This window comes from Musa acuminata, chromosome BXJ3-3 (genome assembly GCF_036884655.1).
Source record: "Musa acuminata AAA Group cultivar baxijiao chromosome BXJ3-3, Cavendish_Baxijiao_AAA, whole genome shotgun sequence".
Lineage (NCBI taxonomy): Eukaryota > Viridiplantae > Streptophyta > Magnoliopsida > Zingiberales > Musaceae > Musa > Musa acuminata.
In genome coordinates this window covers 2700711-2724967 of record NC_088351.1, presented here as the reverse complement: position 1 = coordinate 2724967, position 24257 = coordinate 2700711, and the positions used below count along the sequence as shown (strand labels likewise).

General features: G+C 39.4%; 3 protein-coding genes across 3 annotated transcripts; all 3 read right to left on the bottom strand.

Moving 5' to 3' along the window:
* Positions 1-566: 566 nt before the first annotated feature.
* LOC135633833 (probable beta-D-xylosidase 7) lies at positions 567-3973 on the bottom strand. The gene is made up of 6 exons (XM_065143771.1): positions 3554-3973; positions 3076-3375; positions 2817-2986; positions 2528-2625; positions 1242-2006; positions 567-1153 (listed from the first exon to the last, which is right to left on the bottom strand). Exons 1-6 carry the CDS (start codon positions 3971-3973, stop codon positions 567-569), a joined length of 2340 nt encoding a protein of 779 aa, XP_064999843.1.
* Positions 3974-6074: 2101 nt separating this feature from the next.
* On the bottom strand, positions 6075-9795 carry LOC103976943 (probable beta-D-xylosidase 7). Its single transcript, XM_009392307.3, has 6 exons — positions 9385-9795; positions 8924-9220; positions 8440-8609; positions 8116-8213; positions 6787-7551; positions 6075-6664 (listed from the first exon to the last, which is right to left on the bottom strand). Exons 1-6 carry the CDS (start codon positions 9793-9795, stop codon positions 6075-6077), a joined length of 2331 nt encoding a protein of 776 aa, XP_009390582.2.
* Positions 9796-12261: 2466 nt separating this feature from the next.
* On the bottom strand, positions 12262-16469 carry LOC135633832 (probable beta-D-xylosidase 7). The gene is made up of 6 exons (XM_065143769.1): positions 16062-16469; positions 15592-15888; positions 15102-15271; positions 14817-14914; positions 12966-13727; positions 12262-12851 (listed from the first exon to the last, which is right to left on the bottom strand). Exons 1-6 carry the CDS (start codon positions 16467-16469, stop codon positions 12262-12264), a joined length of 2325 nt encoding a protein of 774 aa, XP_064999841.1.
* Between the last annotated feature and the right edge of the window lie 7788 nt (positions 16470-24257).

Here is a 24257-nt window from a genome sequence, read left to right as displayed (position 1 = left end):
GGTCAGCATCGCTTTAAAAATTGGGGAGATGATTCACGTGGGAGAGTCGGCGAGCGGTATATGCCTTGGGGATAGGATCTCTTCCAACTATTCCATTTAACTTGATCCCTCTTATCCCGCATCCTGACCGTTCATCAAGCAATCAAGATGGGTTCTCATCATTTTGTATATAAGCAATAAAGTTATACTTGGAGCCGATCTCCAGTCAAACTATGGGACAGGTAATTTGGATTAAAGAAAATTATAATTTGTCCTTATCTTCTTGGCTTTTATCGGAACGTGCAGTGGGTGGAAGGGTGGTTCGGTTGGGATCCACGTCAATTATTGGTCAATTCTTCACATTTAAAATGTGATGATAGAATATCATAACGAGGCACGATCTTAAAATATTAGAATTTAGATATTCGCCAACTCCAATATTATCGTAGAATTTATGAATTTACAAAAATATTTGCCAACTCGAGTCTTTTTTCTGAATCACTAAATAGATTTATTAAGCATTCATTATAAAAGAAGCATTACAGTTGGCAATTCATTCTGCAATTGCTATCATATGTCTCGTGAGATCAGGAGATGATTCTGATTTCATGCTCCTTTTGCCCGACGACGAGGTAGTGAGATCCTTTGTCCAACACCCTTGTGCCATCATCTGTGGCTCGGCTGAGGTGCTCGCAGGGGCTGAGAGGAAACACCACTTTGGTGCTCTCTCCAGCCTCCAGGTGCACGCTCTGGAAACCGACCAGCTGCTTTATTGGCCTACCATGTTCCGAGGATGACCAGCGAGAGAAGAGTAGCACCGGATGCTTTCCGGCCATGGAACCCTGGTTCTTGACACCGACCGTAGCAGAGAATTTTAGGTTCCCGCATGTGTCGGAGCCCAAGCTTGCGATATCATAACTGAGAATGTGTGAGTTTGCTGTAGTCCGGGGAGTTAGTGAGCTGTTCAGGTAGATCGAAGTTACAGCTTCGGCTTCGAATTCATATGAATAACTGGTGAAGCTGATGCCATATCCAAACTCATAGACAGGCTTGCCGGTGTAGAATCTGTAGCTGCGTCCTGGATAGCCTGTGGCGGGATCGGCCCTCATCCTCATGTCAGTCATCGGCACACTCGTGAACTCCTGTGGGTACCAAGTGACAGGCAATTTTCCCCCTGCGTGAGCGTCATGAGATCGTAAGACGTCAGATTGTTGAAATCATCGACATAAAAAAAGATTCCGTAAGCGAATGGGATGCTTCACCTGGATTGTGCTCTCCGAAGAGGACCTGTGCGATCGCTAATGCACCTGCTTCACCAGGGTAACCTGCCCACAAGATGGCTCCTATTCTGGGGTCGTTCTTGGCGAACGTAATGTCCACCGGACCACCAGTGAGCAGCACCAGGATGACGGGCCTTTTTGCGTATTTTGCAGCCTTGGTTATGACACTCCGCTGCAATCCTGGGAGAACCAGATCGATCCTGTCAAGACCCTCTCTCTCATGATCTTGATCCAACCCCATGAACAGGACGACTTGGTCCACTGATCTCGCCAACAGGATAACTTCATTGATCGTAGCAGCATCGCAAGCGACCTTGTTACACCCTTGTACGAATCGGGTATCGTTGACGTAGTTCCGCAGTTCCCCAAGTGGGGTGCTACCTGTGCAAGGAGGCCCGTTGTAATTGCCTATAAGTAGGTACCCGTTGTTAGCGCTTGGGCCAATCACACCAAGAGATGCAACCTTGGATCTCGCCAGGGGAAGCAAATTGGCTGCGTTCTTTAAGAGAACGATGCCGGCTTTGGCTGCTTCGAGAGCCAAGTCATGGTGTTCCTTTGAGCACACTTGGCTAGGAGGGATGTTCCCGGCAGGCAGCTGTAGTGGATTTCCATTGAAATGTCCAAGTCTTATTCTCAAGGAGAGGATGTTGAATAGGGCTCTGTCTATGTCGCCTTGGGATAGAATTCCTTGTTGGACAGCAGATCCAGCATGTTTCTGCACAAAGTCACTGCAATCTAGATCCATTCCTGAAAATTTTTCGGACATGATTAGTACTGCTCACAACATAGGACCAGTAAGCTGAAAGACCATTGTTCATCTCGACAACACTGAATCAGTAAGAGGTGGAAAATGATCATAGATTTGGTCATGTATTCTGATCCTAACAGAGATAGTTGCCAAGTACAAGTACTGAGAGAACACCATGTTGCGTGCATGATATTAGCAAGTATGTCCAGAAAACCCTGAAAGCAACTTCTTCATGTGGTTACAAGTTCACTCGTTGAGCCATATGAGTTGACTACATTTGTTATGGTTGTGAGCTGATGATCATTAAATGAAACTTGACACAGTTCGATTACGATTCTTTCTGAGTCAAGGAAAATAGTAAGAGTAGTAGTCTATTAGCTGAATCATCACATACAAATTTTATTTTGGAGAGGTTTTGGCCACAGCTTTTGGCCCTCAGCAGTCTCTGTTTTGCTTTGCTTACCACTCGTCAATTCTATGAGCTGTAAACAATCAAATATAAACCATAGATAGTCCTTACCAGATTTGAGAACATCAGCAACTGCCTCTTCAGGCGATTTGGCGTAGTGAATAGCACCAGAAATGAGGTCAACTGCACCACAGTCCGAAGCAATGTATCTGAGCAATGGTCAAAGAACGATCACTAGTCCCGGTTGTGTTTTTTTTGGCTCAACAAAGAAGAAGAAGAAGAAGAAGAAGAAAGAGAGATGATTCATATTGACATTATATTCCGCTAGACAGATCGAAAAGCTGTGCCAGGATCAAAGCAATGTCGATGCTTTCTCCTTGGAACTACTTGAGAGTCTTACCCGTCGAGGCCCCACGAGTTCCTGGCTTGCAGGGTCAGAAGATTGAAATCAGCACAGGTGGGTACTCCGTTGACGCGATTGTATGAGCACATGACACAAGTGACTCGACCTTCTTGGACGCAGCTTTTGAAAGGAGGCTGATAAGTATCTTCCATGTCCTGAGCTGTTACCTGAGCAGGAAACAAACCGCTGAGGAGCTCCTCACATACGATCCACGAGGTTGTGGAAGAAGAAACGCACAGCTCTTCCTGTAACTTACCACAGCATTGTAGGTGTAGCGACTATGCCTTTTCCAATTATCCAAATCATAGGCTGTGTAGTGTTTGCAGCAAGCTGAAGTCATCAGCTGCTCAGACTTCCTCTCCCCTGTGGGGGAATCGCCCTGTAGTCCTCTCACAAAGGCGACGGCGTACTTGCTTGCCGTCACGGGATCCTCACCGGGAGTCTCCTGGCCTCTGCCCCACCTAGGATCTCTGAATATATTCACGTTTGGCGACCAAAACGTTAATCCTTCCGCCTGTCCCACGTTGTAGATCGCTCGAGCCTCCACCCCGATAGCCTTCGAACATCAGAAGCAGATCATGCAAGCACTAACATTAGTCTCCCTCTTTCCCAGAGATATACCGACGGATCAAACTAGTTTTAAGATCGAGCTATTCCAAGTCCTTCGGTTTCCATCAGACTTGGCATAAAACAATCACGAACATTAGAACCGAGTCATTTGGAGCATGAAGTACCTGTCCGATACGATACCACAGGTCGGGGTTGAAGGATGCTGCGCTAACTATAACTTGGGGGAAGCTGGTAGCAGCCGTAATGGTGCCGTTGAATCGAATACCACGTCCCCAGTTGGACACACCGTGCAATGCCTCCGACCACCATTTGTAGTTCGGCAAGCCGAGACGGGGGATTGCCGGAGCTATATGACCCAGTTGTTGTATCTTCTCCTCCAAGGTCAAGCGTGAAATGAGATCAGTCGCCCTCTTGTCGATGGGCAGCGTCGTCTGACAGAATCCGTAGTTTCGCGTCGATGGGTTTGCAGGATCGCATGCAAAGGGAGGAGTGGCTGAAACGACTAAGACCGGTGGTTGTGCGAGCAGCAGCAGCAGTAGTGCGCTGGAAAAGATGAGACCATGGAGTTCTCTCCAAGTTTCCATCCTCTTCAGCTGCTATGGGTTGGGAAGCGAAGACGACGACGACGATATATATATATATATATATATATATATATATATAGAAGCGATCGACCAAAGTCTGCTCATTAGAAATGAATTTTCAACAGAAATTAGAATATAATATTGCAATCCTAAACCTATACATCTCGCCATTCATTGTATATTTCTATTTTTCTGGATACTTTAACAGGCAAGACATCTAATCAATGTGTATTTCCTACTTTTGAATATCCTGATAGGAAATACATTAATTAAAAATAAAACCGATATGGAATAAAGAGTAAACTTTTATTTTTAAGTTTATGTACTAAATTGGGGGGGGGGGGGGGGGGGGGGGGGCGGGGGTGGTGTTTGTGAATTTGTGAATTAATGCTATAGTAAATTTTAATTAACTTTCAAATTGAATGAAGAAAAATATATACTAAAAACATGATTAACCAAATATTAAGTTCAAGTAAGGATTGTGAATAAAATAGATAATGATAAGAATATAATCACAAAAGTCATAAGCAAGAGAAAGAATACGCAATTCAATCTTTCTAACCTATATCCGCTCCTGATTCTTTTTCCCTTGAGGCTATCAACTTTGATTATTGATTTTGCTTTTAACGAGTGAAGATCAATAATTATTTATAATATTTTTTTTCAAATTTTGGAGAGAATCTTTATACTTATTTCTTTACCAGAGACTTCTCATACTTAGTATTACAACTACACTCAAGAGAGAGGAGGAGATTCAAATAATATAGTGTTATAATACTTCATAATCTCAAGAATACATGCTCTATCAATCAAGCCATAATGGTATATTTATAGCTTTAAAAGTCTTTCAAAATAAAATCAAAGTTTAAATTTATGATGTTTTGGGATATGAGCGATATTATCATTGACTTCGGATGATACTACTATTATAATCTTTGAAACAAAATCGTAATAATAGACTCTCATGGTACTAATATAATTTTTGACATGGAATAATAATACTAGACTTCGACGATACTACCATTGTAATTTTTAACATCACATTGCGAAACATAACTTTGATGGTATTATCACTATGTACCATTGTTGATCTAGATAGTTTAGGCCATGTGTTTGGCCTTCTAATAACCCAAATTTAATCGAACTTTAAGTTGTATGATTTATATGATAAGTGATGTTTTAACCTAATAGTGACTCAAATTAGCCCAAAGTTATATTGACTAAAACTTTGACTCATTACCACTCATCTAACATATCTTCGAAGATTTTGACACGTTATCCATTATTTCAATATATCGTTTGATCTTTCAAGATTTCGTTCAAATCTTTAACACATTATCCTATCCTCCAGCATATTGCCTAATCTTTTGATGTGCTGATTTTACTATGACATCCAATCTTTTAGTATGATATTTGATCATTCAAGTACAATGTTCGAATTTCTAGCACAAAGTATATTCTCCGGCACACCATCCAATTTTTATCATAACAATCTACGGGCACAATGTCTGATTTTCTCGACATTTGGTCATTCGATGGTTCGAGACCATGATTAAAATATTTTTCATATCACATATTTTAAAATTATATTAATTTATTAAACTTATCAATTGATTTTATTATTAAAATTCGAGATTCAATAAATAACACATATTATAAGGTTGTTGCTATTATCGAAGGTTTATGTGTTGTCATTGAACAAATATGATAAAATATTAAAATAGGCTCTCAACTATTGATTGACATCCTTACATCCTTACCTAACTAGCATGCTTCTCAGTCGTTGAAAATTTTAACGATTATATGGGATTTTCTTTTTATGAAAAAAATAATACTAAAGAGCTCCGATGCATTTGCTCATTGGAACAATTTTATTACGACTACAACTATCTACTTGGATGCAAATGATGGTACTCATTATCACTTAAAATATCTTTTATTTAAAAAAAAATGATGTTAAAGAACTTATATGGTGTCTCTGTGCAAGTTAGAATATATTTTCATTCTAAATCACTAATTATGCAGCATTTCATCAAATGTCTGCCTCGATCTGCAAGTGACAGCAACACAAGCTAAGCTTCAAATTGGCCTGCGGAGATCATCAGGAGATGATGCTGATTTCATGCTCCTCATCTCCAACAATTAAGAAGTGGGATCCTTTGTCCAACACCCTTCTGCCATCGTCCATGACTCGGCTGAGATGCTCGCAAGCGCTCAGAGAAAACTCCACTTTGGTGCTCTCTCCTGCTTCCAAGTGCACGCTCTGGAAACCCACCAGCTGCTTCACCGGCCTACCATGTTCTGTAGATGGCCAGCGAGAGAAGAGCAACACAGTGTGCTTGCCGGCCATGGGGCCATGGTTCTTGACACCGACCGTAGCAGAGATTTTAAGTTCTCCGCATGTGTTGAAGCCTAATCTTGCGATGTCATAACTGAGAGTGTTTGGATCATTCAGTTGAGCCTGGGGAGACAACGAGTTGTTCAGGTAGATCGAAGTTGCAGCTCCAGCTTCGAACTCATATGAATGACTGGAGTAGCTGAGGCCATAACCAAATTGGTAGACGGGCTTGCCGGTGTAGAACCTGTAGGTGCGTCCCGGATAGGCCGTGGCAGGGTCGGCCCTCATCCTCATGTCAGTCATCGGCACCTTTGTGAACTCTTGTGGATACCAAGTAACAGGCAATTTCCCCCCTGCGCCGACCAGGTTGATCAAGTAAGTAGCATGAAGTAACCCTTTCCAGAAGATACGAAGTCTCGCGAGTTAGCATGAACATCGGCATGTTACAAAGCAAAGAAATCATGAGACGTTTCACCTGGATTGTGGTCTCCAAAGATGATGCTTGAGATCGCTGATCCACCTGCTTCACCGGGATAACCTGCCCACAAGATAGCTCCTATTCTCGGGTCGTTCTTTGCGAACGTAATGTCCAGCGGACCGCCGGATAGCAGCACCAGGATGATGGGCTTCTTTGCTGCTTCGGCAACTTTGGATATGAGAGTCTGCTGCATTCCTGGGAGAAGCAAATCCGTCCTATCAAGGCCCTCTTGCTCCTGATCTTGATCCAACCCCATGAACATGATGACATAGTCCACTGAACTCGCCAATTGGACAGCTTCGGGGATCTTAGTGACATTGCAAGCAACGATGTTACACCCTGCTTCGAATCGGGTATTTTTGATGGAGCTCTGTAATGCCTCAAGAGGGGTGATAACCACGCAAGGAGGGCCATTATAGTTACCCATAAGGCTTGGAGGGAAGTTGGCGTTTGGGCCAATCACACCGAGAGACGTAACCTTTGATCTCGCTAGAGGAAGGGTATTGCCAGTGTTCTTTAAGAGAACGATGCCGTCTTGGGCTGCTTGGAGAGCCAAGTTTTTGTGCTCCGTCGAGCAGACTTGGCTGGGGGGGATATCCCCTGAAGGTAGCTTTTGTGGATCTCCATTGAAAAGTCCAAGCTTCATTCTCAAGGAGAAGGCATTGAATAGGGCTCTGTCTATGTCACTTTCAGATATATTTCCCTTTTGGATAGCAGATCCTGCATACTGATGCATAAACTTACCACAATTTATATCCACTCCTGCAAATTTTTCCAACATGATTAGTAATTCGTACGATATTGGACAAGTAAGCTGAAAGATCATGGTTCATCCTCACAATACTGAATTAGGAAGAGAAATAATCAAGACACCTATATAAATCAATCTCTTATATTGGTGTATATTGTTTATTAATGATATTATCATAGTTGATGAGAGTCTAAATAAAATTAATTATAAATATAAGTTATGAAAGTAAATTTTAAAAATTAAAAATTTTAAATTAAGTAAGACTAAATATAAATATATAAAATATAATTATGTACTCGGGATAGCATATTTATGTATTTAGGAGACCTCCGGATATGGTAATTAAAATAGGTAAAACGATTAATATTAATAGTATTTGAAGAAATTAAAGAAAATCTAAAAAGAAATTAATAAAGACTATAAATAAAAATTTAAATATGTTAAACTTAACTTATCTGAATGATAATAAAAAATTTATATTCAGTTCTAAATAATTGAAACATATGATTTTATTATCATTACTGTATAAATGTACAAGCTGTAAACAATACAAGCCATGCATGATCCTTTCTTACCAGCTTTAAGAGCATAACCAACTGCCTCTTCAGGCGTTTTGGCGTAGTGCGAAGCACCATAAATCATATCTACCGAACCACAGTCCGAAGAAATGTATCTGAGGAACAGTCAAAGAATGACGATTAGTCTCAGTTGCTGTCAGCTCAATAAGGAAGAAGAAGAAGAAGAAGAAGAAGAAGAAGAAGAAGAAGAAGAAGAAGAGAGAAGATTGTCATTATGTTTCACTAAACACAGACATTGGATCAAAACAATAGGTCAGTGATCTGAATCGAAGGGACTATTAATAACCAGCTCATACTAATTGGAAATCCATACGATCTTACCCATCAAGGCCCCACAAGTTTTTGGCTTGCTTGGTCAGAAGATTGTAATCAGCACAGGTGGGTACTCCATTGACGCGATTGTAGGAACACATGACACAAGTGGCTCGACCTTGTTCGACGCAGCTTCTGAAAGGCGGCTGAAAAGTATCTTCCATGTCCTGAGCCGTCACCTGAGCAGCACCAAACAAGCCATCGAGATGCTCGCTCCTCAAATATGATAGATCATTTAGTTGTGTTGTGTAAGTAGTAACTATTAAGATTTAAAGCAGTATTTTTTATTGGATGTATAGAACTTAAGTTAAAAAATAGTTTAAGATTTTATAAATATTTTAACAGTTTTTTTCTTTTCTTCCATCTTAATTTATCTTTATCCTATTATTTGATTTGATTCTAGACTAGCAATATCATGTTATTATTGATTGTACTCACGTATGATCTCTCTCTTTCTTGACGGGAACACATCATTCTTGCAGTAGTAACTTACCCGAGCATCGAAGGTATAGCGAACGGTGCCTTTCCAGCTATCCAAATCATAAGCTGTGAGGTGTTTGCAGCAAGCTGAAGCCATCAGCTGGCCCGACCTTTCCCCTGTGGGTGAATCGCCTTGTAGTCCTCTCACAAAGGAGACGGCATACTTGCTTGCCGTCGTGGGATCCTCACCGGGAGTCTCCTGGCCTCTGCCCCACCTGGGATCTCTGAATATATTCACGTTTGGCGACCATAGTGTTAATCCATCTGCTTGTCCCGCGTTGTACAGTGCTCGAGCCTCCACCGCGATAGCCTTCAAACATCAGAAGAAGATGCAACCACTATCATTAGACTCCATCTTTCCTAGAGATATACTCACATATCAAACTACTGCTTAAGATTAAGCTATTCCAAGTCCTTCGGTTTCCATGAAACAACCACGAACATTACAGCGGAGGAATTTGGAGCATGCACTACCTGTCCGATACGATACCATAGGTCGGGGTTGAAGGAAGCTGCAGTAAGTATAACTTGGGGGAAGCTGGTAGCATTCGGAATGGTACGGCCAATGAAGTGCATGCCATGTCCCCCGTTCGACAGACCATGCAACGCCTCCGACCACCAATTGTACTTCGGCACGCCGAGTCGGGGGATTTCAGGGGCTTGATCATCCAGTTGTTGTATCTTCTCCTCCAAGGTCAAGCGTGAAATGAGGTCACTCGCCCTCTTGTCGATGGGCAGCGTCGTCTGACAGAATCCGTAGTTTCGCGTCGATGGGCTTGCAGGATCGCATGCAAAGGGAGGAGTGGCTGAAACGACTAAGACCGGTGGTTGTGCGAGCAGCAGCAGCAGTAGTGCGCCGGAAAAGATGAGACCCCGAGTTCCCATCCTCTCAGCTGCTATGGCTGGAGAAGCGAAGACAAACGACGATATGCATATATGGAAGCGATCGACCAAAGTCTGCTCATTAGAAATGAATTTTCAACAGAAATTAGGATATAATAATATTGCAATCCTCCTTATTCTTTTTCTAATTTGAGAAACCTATACATCTCGCCATTCATTGTATATTTCTATTTTTCTTAATTCTTTAACAGGCAAGACATCATCTTAATATCCTGATAGGAAATACATTAATTAAAAAATAAAACAGATATGGCATAAAAATCCAATTGATTTTTCAGGTTCTCCAACTTTATTTTTGTTTATGTATTAAAATTGTTGTTTGATTTATAGTTGCTTAGTATTTCTAAAAAAGGTATATGCTTATGACACTTATTTGATGCAAAATAGTTAACTTACCCTAACCTTATATCCAGATTATTTTTTACATTTTGTGAAGTTCCTCAATTTATTTTTATATCTGTCATTAATCAATTTAGTCATGTTGCAAGGCCTATTTATAAATATTAATTGGTAATGGACTAAGGTGAAAAACTCTATTTTTTATACTTTTTTCCTTAAAACCGTCTCACTTTTTTTTTCCCTACTTCTTATTTCAGCAACAGCAATCCAATAATGGAGAATTCAACTAAAGGAGAGAAAACAAAGAGAAATGAAGTGGTAGGTGTGGATATGTTATCTTCCCTTGATTTTATTTATTAATTATAATTTTTCTATTTATTCTATTTAATTTTAAATTGTTATGCATGTTGTTGTTGATTTCTGATTCAACATATATTTTCATGTTGTGTATGTTGTTACATTTGATTAGGTAGATTGCACATTAAGTTTATGATAAATATTTTATTAGAACGTTATATATGATATTATGTTGATTATGACTATAAGTATGGATACATAGATAGATCAATATTAGTAGGTTGATTTTATTTGGTAGTCTATAAATAGAATATTATAATATGGATCTTAAGTTAGTACATGCTATTCTAAGAGTTTGGACCTCCATTTGTTAGCCAATGATAATGTATAATTCTATGATTCTTATTTACAATATGCATCAATCATCAATTAATTTTCTTTTATTGTATTTTGTCGATATCTGTTAAGGAAAAATATTGTTGATGTATGCAAGGAGCCATCTAGGGTAGAGAAGGATTTCTCTATCCTTGTTTCTGCCTAAAGACTGTGGTTGGGAGGGATTTCTCGAGCCGATTCCTCCGACTCTCAAGTTAATACTTAGTTGTACCATTTCTTTGACATATTTGACACTAACATAAAAAAGGGGGAGAATATCTTATGAAGATCTTATAAAAAAGATAGTTTATATTCAACTCGAACTGTCTTTTGATCTTCTTGAAATATTCCTCGGAATATTCCATAGAAGAGTTGATTTGTAACTAACCAAGATCATTTTTTGATCTTACGAGAATATTCCTATGAATATTCGATCAGAGAGCTAGTTCGTAACTGATTCGAACCGCCTTATGATCTTTTAAAAATATTCTTGTGAATATTTCGTAGGGGAGGAAACTCGACAACTTAGTAATTGATCCAAGCTACCTTTTGGGCTTCGATCTTTATAGACAATAGAGTGTTGGTTTGATGTAGTATTGACATGACGAATGATGGCTAGTTTATTTTATATTCTATATTAATATCTTATCCCATGAAAAGTATAATTAATTTTTAATAAATAATATTTATTTAGTATATTAATATTTATTATCTTCTTATAATTGAAGAATAATTGACTTATTTCGTAATAGTCCTAATGATGTTCTTTATCTAATTATTTGAGAAATTTTTTTTAAAAAGAATTTAAAAAATTTATCTTACATAATCAAAGAGAAGTTTGTCTCTCAAGATTAACGATAGTTTGCTTATAAGAAAAAAAAAAAAGAAGATGCAATTTACTATTTGAGCTTTTATGATTAATACATCAACGAGACATCCGAGTTGATTAGTCTATTATTACACAAAGTGATATATGTTAAGTTCAAGCTCACGTGTGAGTGTAATATAATATGGGTGTTATAATTTATCATAAATTGCTCATAATGTGAAGCATACTCACGAATCTAAGTTCGAAATGTAATCCTCCTGGAAACTTATTGAATGTAATCAAACATATTCATACACTCTAAAGACCTTTCGTTGGGGTTTTGAGGTTACGGTTTGCATGTGTCTTGCAAAGACAATGGAGTTACTCTTTTTATTTTTGGCTGAGGAATTTCCCCATTTTGGTTTTATGATGGCTCTAATTCTCCTTAATAAATTTAATATTATTTTTTATTTGGGAAATTAACACCTTGTAATAAAATAAGTTTCATTCCAAATCACTCCATGGAAAGCAAGAAACAAGATCGAGTATGCATTTCATCAAATGTCTACGTCGATCTACGAGTGATAGGAGGAATACAAGCTACGCTTCAAAATGGCCTGCGGAGATCATCAGGCGATGATGCTGATTTCATGCTCCTCATCTCCGACGATTAAGAAGTGGGATCCTTTGTCCAACACCCTTCTGCCATCGTCCGTGACTCGGCTGAGATGCTCGCAAGCGCTCAGAGAAAACTCCACTTTGGTGCTCTCTCCAACCTCCAAGTGCACGCTCTGGAAATCCACCAGCTGCTTCACCGGCCTACCATGTTCTGTAGATGGCCAGCGAGAGAAGAGCAACACAGGGTGCCGTCCGGCCATGGGACCATGGTTCTTGACGCCGACCGTAGCAGAGATTTTAAGTTCTCCGCATGTGTTGAAGCCTAAGCTTGCGATGTCATAACTGAGAGTGTTTGGATCATTCGGGTGAGCCTGGGGAGACAACGAGTTGTTCAGGTAGATCGAAGTTGTAGTTCCAGCTGCGAATTCATATGAATGACTGGAGTAGCTGAGGCCATAACCAAATTGGTAGACGGGCTTGCCGTTGTAGAATCTGTAGGTGCGTCCCGGATAGCCCGTGGCAGGGTCGGCCCTCATCCTCATGTCAGTCATCGGCACCTTTGTGAACTCTTGTGGATACCAAGTAACAGGCAATTTCCCCCCTGCGCCGACCAGGTTGATCAAGTAAGTAGCGTGAAGTAACCCTTTCCAGTATAAAGATACGAAGTCTTGCGAGTTAGCATGTTACATGGCAAAGAAATCATGAGACGTTTCACCTGGATTGTGGTCTCCAAAGATGATGCTTGAGATCGCTGATCCACCTGCTTCACCGGGAAAACCTGCCCACAAGATAGCTCCTATTCTCGGGTCGTCCTTTGCGAACGTAATGTCCAGCGGACCACCGGAAATCAACACCAGGATGATGGGCTTCTTTGCTGCTTCGGCAACTTTGGATATGAGAGTCTGCTGCGTTCCTGGGAGAACCAAATCCGTCCTATCAAGATCCTCTCTCTCCTGATCTTGATCCAACCCCATGAACATGATGACATAGTCCACTGAGCTCGCCAATTGGACAGCTTCGGGGATATCACTGACATTGCCAGGAACGTTACACCCTATTGCGAATCGGGTATTGTTGACGGACCTCTGCAATGCGTCAAGTGGGGTGATAACCTCGCAAGGAGGGCCATTGTAGTTACCCAGAAGGCTCGGAGGGGCGTTAGCGTTTGGGCCAATCACACCAAGAGATGTAACGTTTGATCTCGCTAGAGGAAGGGTATTGCCAATGTTCTTTAAGAGAACGATGCCGGCTTGGGCTGCTTCGAGAGCCAAGTTTTTGTGCTCCGTCGAACAGACTTGGCTAGGGGGGATATCCCCTGAAGGTAGCTTTTGTGGATCTCCATTGAAAAGTCCAAGCTTCATTCTCAAGGAGAAGCCATTGAATAGGGCTCTGTCTACGTCACTTTCAGATATATTCCCGTTTTTTATTGCAGCTCCTACATGCTGACTCATAGCCTTACCGCAATTTATATCCACTCCTGCAAATTTTTTGGACATGATTAGTACTTCTTTCGACATGGGACAAGTATGTTCATCTTCGCAACACCGACTTTGAAGAGAAATAATCGATGCAATTATTAGTCGTAGATCTTCTTGATATATATTATTTGCTAATAATATTATGTTAATGGATAAGAGTCTAAATAGACTTAATTATAAACTTAAGCTACAAAGGTAAATCTTAGAAACTAAATATTTTAAATTAAGTAGGTATATAAAATGCAAGCTTAGTGATTATAAAAATAGACAAACGAATATAGTTGAATTAGATGGACAAAAATTACTCTAAGTAAAAACCTTAGGTATTTTGGATTAATTATTTAACAAGATAGAGAAATCTATAAATATATTATTTATAGAGTAAAAATAAGATGGTTAAAATGAAAAGAGGCATTAAGAGTCTTGTGTGATCATCGGACACCTCTAAAATTAAAAGAAAAATTTTATAAGATAGTTGTGAGATCGATAATATTTTATAGATCTAAGGGTTAGATAGTTAATAAACAAAATATAAAAAAAATTATGTTGTTGCGATGAAAATGTTGAGATAGATATATGAAATTATTAGGAAAGATAGAAAAAATATTTTTATTTATGAATAATTAGGTATTACTTTAATAAAAGATAAAATTAGAGAAAATCATTTAAAATGATATAAGCATGTACATAGAAGGCCTTCAAATACGATAGTCAGAAGAGGTAAAATAATTAATGTTAGTTGTATCAGAAGAGATTAAAGAAGTCCTAAAAAGATTTTAATAAAAACTATAAATAAAGATTTAAATATTCTAAACTTAAATTATATCAATGATCATAAAAGATTTATTATAATTGATCCTAAATAATTGAGATTTGTGAATTTTATTATTATTATTATTATTATTATATAGGTTTACTATATTAAGCTTTTGACCCTTACAAATATCTAAGGCTGAATTAGTAAGAGAAATAAAAGGATCATGGACTTGCTACATCAAGCCTTTGGCCCTTTAGAAGTCTGTTGCTTGCTTATGTTGTGTCAGTTGTACAAGCTATAAACAATAAAAGCCATGCATAATCCTTCTTACCAGCTTTGAGAGCATAACTAACAGCCTCTTCGAGCGTTTTGGCGTAGTGCGTAGCACCATAAATGAAATCAACTGCAGCACAGTCCGAAGCAATGTACCTGAGGAATAGTCAAAGAATGATGATAGTAAGGAAGAAGAAGAAGAAGAGAAAAGAAGAGAGATGCTTCGTAGTGACTTTATGTTTCACTAAACACAGACATTGGATCAAAACAATAGGTCAGTGATCTGAATTGAAGGGACTATTAATAACCAGCTCATACTAATACGAAATCCGTACGATCATACCCATCAAGACCCCACGCGTTTTTGGCTTGCTCGGTCAGAAGATTGTAATCAGCACAGGTGGGTACTCCATTGACGCGATTGTAGGAACACATGACACAAGTGCCTCGACCTTCTTGGACGCAGCCTCTGAAAGGCGGCTGAAAAGTATCTTCCATGTCCTGAGCCGTCACCTGAGCAGCACCAAACAAGCCACTGAGATGCTCGCTCCTCAAATATGATCGATCATTTATTTAGTTGTGTTGTGTAAGTAGTAACTATTAAGATTTAAACTAGTATTTTTTATTGGATGCATAGAACTTAAGTTAAAAAGTAGTTTAAGATTTTATAAATATTTTAACTGTTTTTTTTTCTTTTCTTCCATCTTAATTTATCTCTATCCTATTATTTGATTTGATTCTAGACTAGCAATATCATGTTATTATTGATTGTACTCACGTATGATCTCTCTCTTTCTTGACGGGAACACATCATTCTTACACTAGTAACTTACCCGAGCATCGAAGGTATAGCGAAGGGTGCCGTTCCATCTATCCAAATCATAAGCTGTGAAGTGTTTGCAGCAAGCTGAAGCCATCAGCTGGCCGGGCCTTTCCCCTGTGGGGGAATCGCCCTGTAGTCCTCTCACAAAGGCGACGGCATACTTGCTTGCCGTCGTGGGATCCTCACCGGGAGTCTCCTGGCCTCTGCCCCACCTGGGATCTCTGAATATATTCACGTTTGGCGACCAAAATGTCAATCCATCAGCATGTCCCGCGTTGTACAGTGCTCGAGCCTCCACCGCGATAGCCTTCGAACATCAGAAGAAGATGCAACCACTAACATTAGTCTCCCTCTTTCCTAGAGATATACTGACATATCAAACTTCTTAAGTTTAAGCTACTCCAAGTCCTTCGGTTTCCATCATACTTAGCATAAAACAATCACGAACATTACAATGGAGGAATTTGGAGCATGCACTACCTGTCCGATACGATACCATAGGTATTCGTCGAAGGATGCTGCGGTAAGTATAACTTGGGGGAAGCTGGTAGCACCTGGAATGGTGAGGGGGTCGAAGTGGACACCATGTCCCCAGGAGGACACACCGTGCAATGCCTCTGACCACCAATTGTACTTCGGCACGCCGAGTCGGGGGATTGCAGGAGTTTCATCATCCAGTTGTTGTATCTTCTCCTCCAAGGTCAAGCGTGAAATGAGATCATTCACCCTCTTGTCGATGGGCAGCGTCGTCTGACAGAATCCGTAGTTTCGCGTCGATGGGCTTGCAGGATCGCATGCAAAGGGAGGAGAGGCTGAAACGACTGAGACCGGTTGTGCAAGAAGCAGCAGCACTAGTGCGCTTGAAAAGATGAGACCCCGAGTTCCCATCCTCTTAGCCGCTATGAGTTGGGAAGCCAAAGACACCGACGATATATATAGAGGCGATTGACCAAAGTCTGCTCATTGGAAATGAATTTTCAATAGAAATTAGGATATAATAATATTGCAATCCTCCTTATTCTTTTTCTAATTTGAGAAACCTATACATCTCGCCATTCATTGTATATTTCTATTTTTCTTGATACTTTAACAGGCAAGACATCTTCTTAATCAATGTGTATTTCCTACTTTTGAATATCCTGATAGGAAATTCATTAATTAAAAATAAAACGGACATGGAATAAATATCAAACTGGTTTTTCAGATATATCCAGATTTAAAATGTGAAAAATTATTTTGGCATCTGTCATTAATCACTTTAGTCATATTATTAATATTAATAGGTAATGGACTAAGATGGAAAACTTTATTTTTTATACTTTTTTTTCTTAAAACCGCCTCCCCCTTTTTTTTTACCGGTTTCTTAAAACCGTCTCCTTGCTGAATCTCGGATTTTGATAATGAAATTAATCGATAAAATTATGATCTAATCTGTATTTTGAGTGACGTAGGACTAACTTCGATCAGAAAAGGCAAATTAATTAAAGTAGAAAGAATCAGACGTTAAGTCGGAGTGGGACATATCAGGAGATTAGACATTGAGTCGGAGGATCGGTTGACGTGCTAGCAAAAGGACTTCATGCTATGAGTTCGAGCATTGAGTCGAAGGATCAGACATTGCGCCAAGGAGATCGAAAGTTACAGGAGGTCAATATGCCGATTGGGCTAAATGAGAGGACGATGAACCGAAGGATCGGATGAAATATCAGACAACATAGAATTCTAGTCTTATAATTGGTTGTCTTAATCGGTTGTAATAGAGTTAGTTTTTGGTGTAACCATGTTAACTCAATTAGGGATTCATTGGGCCTAAGTTGGGATTGTTTTGGGCTAAGTGGAAGGCCTATTCGGTGACCCAAGGTTAGGTGTAACTACTAATGAGCTGAAAAAGTCAAGAGCACATTTTTCCAAGTTGTCAAGTGGTGGTACCGCCTAGACACAATCTCTTAGACTGTGTCAGGTGGTGGTACCACCAGATTGGGCAATGGTACCATCTAATGTTAGGGTGTCAGACAGTGGTACCACCAGATTAGGTGGTGGTACCACCAAACTATTGAAAAATCTTAGGGGCGACATTATATGCACATCGGAAGAACAAAAAATAAAATCCCCAATTCTCAAAGATATATTCGTCATCATGCGAAGATTGGTACGTAAAAATCCGTGAAATAGAAAACCACGTGTGAGATAGATTGTGTTACCTAAAGAGATTGCATATCACTGAATCCCTATAGATCTCTAGGAGAAGGTGAAAGAGGTTAAACGCCCTCCTCTCTAGCGGTGATCCACACAGTAGAGCTGCAATAATGCTCCTCAAAACTTCATGCTTGCTCTGAGATTGAGAGGGGGGAGGAAGATAGGAGATGAAACAAAAAACTCTAGCCCATAAACTATTGAAACCCTCATATTTATAGAGGTCTCTTATCAACTTAACCCTAATAGATCCTCCCCTATTGGGTATTGAATCTTCATCCAACTACCAAGCCTCTTAGATTAGTAGATCTCTAACCAATAATCTCTCATGGGCTCTTATTGGATCTCATCTATAAGATCCAATAATTTATGGGCTTATTTGATATCCAATAAGATAGGGGCTCTAGTGGATATTCATATTTGAACCTCTACTAATCGCAATGCCTACCATATGTGTATAACCCTCTAGGCCTAATATCAAGCTAGTCGTAAGTCATATCTGTTAGAACTCCTTTTGCCTTAGTGAATTATTATCTTCATAATAATTCACTCGAGTCATCGACTGAAGATGTACTAGGCTACTATGTCGTAGTCCCTAGACAATATAGGAGAATCTAATCCATTGGACATGTCTATCCTCAGTTACCGTGTACCTTTAGTCCCTCATCCATCTAATATTCCAGAGATCGTATACCGGGCATGATGCTATTATATCCATACGATTTCTACTCAAGTCTCGCTCTAATCGGATTCTCCCGGAGAACTCTTTCTCTCTCAATCCAATTGACCCTAACCAAGGATTTGACTAAGGAAGAACACATGAGAAATTCCTCTCATGACATCGAGAGTGAATGATCATCTATCGACACTTAATAGCCCTCGTAAGATTGACTATCACTCTCAATGACCGACTGTGTTAGATCTGAGACATCCAAACCTATAAGTCCGGTATCAAAGAGAAGAGCACTCATACATGATATCTTTAGTGTCTCAAGTCTAAGGACCAGAAACACCACTAGGACTACGGAATCACTATTTAATAATAAGACATCATCAACAATTCAGCATTCCGTAAGCGGATCAATCAATGAACTCATTCCCCAATGAGCACATGTATTGTATCTCTAGTGTCCCTACACGAGCAGCTATGAGACCAGCTGCATCCATTATATGGACGGGTATACAACAAACTAGTCTATCCGATTATCTCGATATCCCTCTCGAGTAACCTATTACTGAGATTATTTAAGATCTGTGTTTAAAGGCGAATCAGTCTCATTATCGTGATCTCATCATGATCCAATTCTCATTGCACAGATCCAAGGACATCACAATATATATATATATATATATATATATATATATATATATATATATATATATATATATATATATATATATATATATATATATATATATATATACAACAAGCAATATAAAGTGATAAATGTCAAAATATAATAAGTAAAAAAGACTGCGTGTCAAGTCACACGTGCCATCACTTACGTGATTAACTTGCAAGGCACCTATGAATAACAATCTCCCGCTTGACCTAAAGCCAATCACCTATGTGTCTGATCCCCATCAAACCCTTGTGACGCTCATAGACAATCTGAGATAATGAATTTATCAGTGGATCTGTAATATTATCTTCGGATGAAACTCTTTTCACTGCTACATCTCCTCGGTTCACGATCTCTCTGATCAAGCATAACCTCCTCAGAACATGCTTAGATTTCTGATAAGACCTAGGTTCCTTTACTTCTTCATTCAGACTCTCTCTTTTGCTACCTCTACTGCAGTAATATTCTCCGCCTCTATGGTCGAGTCAACAGTAGTATCTTGCTTGAAACTCTTCCAGCACATTGCTCCTCCATTCAAGGTGTACACATACTCCGAATTCGACTTGCTATCATTGATATCGAACTAAAAACTCAAGTCTGTATAGCCTTCAACCCTGAGGTTACTACCTCTATATATTAGTAAAATATCATTAGTCCTTCTTAAGTACTTAAGGATATACTTTACTGCTTTCCAATGCTCCAAGCTTGGATCCGCCTGATACTTGCTCGTGACACTCAGAGCGTGCGTCATATCAGACCTGGTACATAGCATGACATACATGATAGACCCTATTGCTGAGGCATAGGGTATCCTATCCATGTTCGCTCTTTCATTAGGAGTCTTTGGGGATATACTCCTAGAAAATGATATCTCATGTCTCATCGGTGTGAGACATCTCTTGAAATTTTTCATGCCAAACCTTTTGACAATGGTATCTATTTACTTGGATTAGAATAAGCTAAGCATTCTCTTGGATCTATCTCAATAGATCTAAATCCTCAAGATATAGGATATTTTCCTTAAGTCCTTCATGGAGAAGTGTCTAGATAACCAAGCCTTTACTGTGGATATCATTCTTACATCATTCTCAATGATTAAGATGTCATCCACATATAACACCAAGAAGGTGATAGCGCTTCTACTTACCTTCCTATACACACAAGGCTCATATTCGTTCTTAACGAAGTCATAAGATCTGATTGCCTCATTAAATCTTATGTTCCAACTTCAGGAAGCTTGCTTTAGTCCATAAATGGATCTAAGTAATATGCACACCTTATCTGGGTAGTCATTGGATACGAAACCCTCGGACTGTTTTATATACATCTCCTCCTCGAGGTTACTATTAAGGAATGTGGTTTTCACGTCCATCTGCTAGATCTGATAATCATAGTGTGCTGCAATAGCCAATAGAATTTGGATGGATTTTAGCATGGCTATGGGTGAGAAGGTCTCGTCATAGTCAACACCTTGCCTTTGATGATACCCCTTAGCCACTAGCCTTGCTTTATAGGTCTCTACCTTTCCATCTACTCCGATCTTTTTCTTAAAGATCCACTTGCAACCGATGGGTATAATACCCTCGAGCATATCAACTAGGTCTTAAACCTTGTTAGAGTACATGAAATTCATCTCAAAATTTATGGGTTCTTACCACTTCCCGGAATCTATACTCATAATAGCATCCTCGTAGGTTTGAGGATCAATATCCTCAATATCCTCTTCTCTAATATGTCTCACATATCTCTTATGAGGATGAGATACTCTATCGGACCTACGTAAAGTTGGAACTTGTGTGTTAGGTATCTGAACAGACTCGAGCTGTAGAGTGGTGCTTGAGCTAGGTTTTCCAACCTCGCTCAATTCTATCATACTCCTACTGTCTCCGCTAAGAATATGTTCCTTCTTAAAGAACACCACTCTCTTGGCTATAAAGACCTTTTGGTTCTTGAAATGATAGAAATAATACCCACAAGTTTCCTTGGGGTATCCCACGAGCTTGCACCGCTCCGTCCTTGATTCCAACTTATCGAAGTTGTGTCTTTTAACGTGAGCATGGTAACCCAAAATCTTAACAATATTAAGATCAGGCTTCATCCTTTTTCATATCTCATATGATGTAGACACTACCGACTTAGTTGAAACTCTGTTCAGAAGGTAAGTTGCGGTCTCTATAACATATCTCTAGAATGAGATGGTTAGGTCAGCGAAACTCATCATCGACCGTACCATGTTTAACAGTATGCGATTCTTCCTTTCAGATATACCATTGAGCTGAGGTATATAAGGAGGTGTCCATTGGGATAGAGTCTCATGGTTCTTGAGGAACTGGGTAAACTCTATACTTAAGTACTCACCTTCTCGATCTGATCAAAGAGTCTTGATACTCTTTCCAGTCTAGTTCTCCACTTCATTCTTATACTTTATGAATTTCTCAAAGGCCTCGGACTTGTACTTCATTAAGCACACATGTCCATACCTTAAGAAATCATCAGTAAAGATAATGAAGTAGGAGTAACCACTAATGACATGAGTTGACATGAGTCCACATACATCACTATGTATGAGTTCCAATAATTCAATGGCTCTTTCTCTAGTTCCACTGAATGGAGAGTTGGTCAGTTTTCTATGAATGCAAGGCTCGCAGGTTGCATATGACTCATAGTCGAATGGATCTAAATATCCATCCTTTAGAAACTTTTGAATCCTTCCCTAATAGATGTGAGTTAGCCTACAATGCCACAGGTATGCACTGTTCACCTCACCTCGTTTCCTCTTAAACACACTTACATTCATGATATGTGGAGTAGTGTATAGCATAAATAAACAATTATGCAATGTTCCTCTTGCGATGATCTCATCATCTAATAATATTGAACAACCATTGTTCTAAAAAACTAATAAAAATAATATTTTTGATAATAGAAGGAATAAAATAACATGCATCCAATGCAATAATAGCTCCACCAGGCAAATGTAGGGTGACCTTGCCAATAGCTACTACAGCAACTTTTGCTCCATTGCCCATCTTGAGGTCCATCTCGCCTCTCGCCAATCAACTAGGCCTTGCTAGAACCTACAACGAATTGTAAATATGACAAGCACTACTAGTATCTAATATCCATGTGTTATCATAAGAGACTGATCATGAATGTACCTGAAACTTCTCCAAGCTTCTATTTCGCTCTCTCTACAAGGTACTCTTTGTAGTTCCTCTTCCAGTGCATATTTTTTCCATAGTAGAAGCACTGGCCTTTGTCTTTACAGGGTCTTTCTTAACAACCTTTACTTTACCTGGTTTGCCCTTGCCCTTGCCCTTCTTAAGGGACATTTTTGCTTTCCTTTTCTTTTTGGTCTCACTAGTGTAGAGAACTGGCTTCTCTTTCTTGATAGTGCTCTCTGCCTCTCTCAACATATTAAGGAGCTCCAGGAGAGTCACCTTAAGCTTGTTTATATTAAAATTTATTATGAACCGCGTAAAGGAATCTAGTAGGGACTGAAATACAAGATCTACACACATGTTATCCTCTGGGACCATTCCTAGACCTGTGAGTTTCTCTATCCATTCAATCATCTTTAGGACATGGTTTTGAACTGGTGTCCCCTTAGTCATCCTAGCACGGAAGAAGCTCTTGGATATCTCATATCGCTGAGTCCTTCCATGTTCCTCAAACAGTTTAAGAACATATAGGAGAATGAATCTGACATCCATCTTTACATAATGTCTCTATAACTTAGTAGTCATAGAGCCTAACATGTAACACTGAGCAAGAGTAGAGTTATCAATGTACTTCATATAGCGAGTGATCTCATCCTCGCTTGCCCCTTCCTCGAGTGTAGGCATCACTATATCAAGTACATACGTAATTTTCTCCGCCATGAGAATAATTCTTAAGTTGTGGAGCCAATCCATATAATTTGGACCAGTGAGGTAGTTGACATCAAGTATGCCATATAAGGGATTTGAAAGGGACATTTTCTGAAAATAAAGATGCAACATAAATAAATAACATGTGGATTTTACAAAAATAAACAATCAAGGTATAAACTTCTATTTTAATATCCTCCCACTATTTTACTAGCAAGTCACGCGATACCCTTAACATGTGAAACGGAAGTCTTCAGCAGACTTCTAGGGGGGATCGAGATCTAATTAATGTCTTAGTGTAACCTCGAGGGACTCGACCAATCACACTAAACCCGAAAGGCAGGCACCTCTTGCCGATCACAACTCTTTGTGATTTCTGTCATTTTCGACCTCCGAATCACCATTGTCTTGAGAGACTCGACCAACCATGATGTTTAGTTAAGTCAACACCATCGTTACAAGATGAGTCTGATTCGATGATATACCCTTGAGGGACTCGACTAAGCATATCATGTCCTCATGTCACCGGTGACATCTCTATGTCGTAGGCAAGATAACGAATCACGATATAGGTGAGCCTCGAGGGACTCGACTAACTCAACATATACCGAGAATCGGTCCTTACCTATAACGATGGAAGGCCACATGGGTCAATATAATTGTCTCATGTTTACCGACTTAATATTATCGAGAGAGAGGTTTCTTTGATTTGGTCTCACATACCACACACATACATATTTAATATATATCTACATCGCATGCAAATATATATATATATAATATGTGTATAAACAATCACATATCACATGAGCAATTACAACAGAAGATCATGGACCATAATCTAATATAATCAGGCCCGAGCCAGTGGGCTAAATCACTCACATGAAGATCTATGTGTGTAGCGGTGCATCTCCATGCCCTATGATTGTCCATCTCGTCCTCATTGATTCCATCGGCATCTCGATGCATTGCGATCGCCCGTCTCGTGGGTCCCGCTATCGCATTCACGCTCCCGTTGCGCCTCCTCATGTGATTACAACTTAATTATAGGTATGCAGGTATGACAATAAATGTGAAATAAAATGGAGGCTCGTAGGCCCCAATGATAATAATCACAAATACACATATCACACGGTTCAATATCATACATCACATGCATAAATCATCATCATGTATGACTACTAAATAATAATAAATAATAATAATTAATTAAATATTTTAATTAATTAATTTTTTTTCTTCTGAAATCAGGGACATGTAGGGAATTTCCT

What these genes read in the sequence shown, in the direction of transcription:
- LOC135633833 (XM_065143771.1), bottom strand. Translation starts at nt 3,973, where the DNA reads ATGGAAACTTGGAGAGAACTCCATGGTCTCATCTTTTCCAGCGCACTA. An exon ending in TGCTGATGTTCTCAAATCTG is followed by an intron (nt 2,007 to 2,527) that starts GTAAGGACTATC and finishes AAAAATTTTCAG; the next exon opens with GAATGGATCTAGATTGCAGT. An exon ending in CTTCGGAGAGCACAATCCAG is followed by an intron (nt 1,154 to 1,241) that starts GTGAAGCATCCC and finishes ACGCTCACGCAG; the next exon opens with GGGGAAAATTGCCTGTCACT.
- LOC103976943 (XM_009392307.3), bottom strand. Translation starts at nt 9,795, where the DNA reads ATGGGAACTCGGGGTCTCATCTTTTCCGGCGCACTACTGCTGCTGCTG. An exon ending in GCTATACCTTCGATGCTCGG is followed by an intron (nt 8,610 to 8,923) that starts GTAAGTTACTAC and finishes GGTGCTGCTCAG; the next exon opens with GTGACGGCTCAGGACATGGA. An exon ending in AACTTGTGGGGCCTTGATGG is followed by an intron (nt 8,214 to 8,439) that starts GTAAGATCGTAT and finishes ACTGTTCCTCAG; the next exon opens with ATACATTTCTTCGGACTGTG.
- LOC135633832 (XM_065143769.1), bottom strand. Translation starts at nt 16,469, where the DNA reads ATGGGAACTCGGGGTCTCATCTTTTCAAGCGCACTAGTGCTGCTGCTT. An exon ending in AACGCGTGGGGTCTTGATGG is followed by an intron (nt 14,915 to 15,101) that starts GTATGATCGTAC and finishes ACTATTCCTCAG; the next exon opens with GTACATTGCTTCGGACTGTG. An exon ending in CTTTGGAGACCACAATCCAG is followed by an intron (nt 12,852 to 12,965) that starts GTGAAACGTCTC and finishes TGGTCGGCGCAG; the next exon opens with GGGGGAAATTGCCTGTTACT.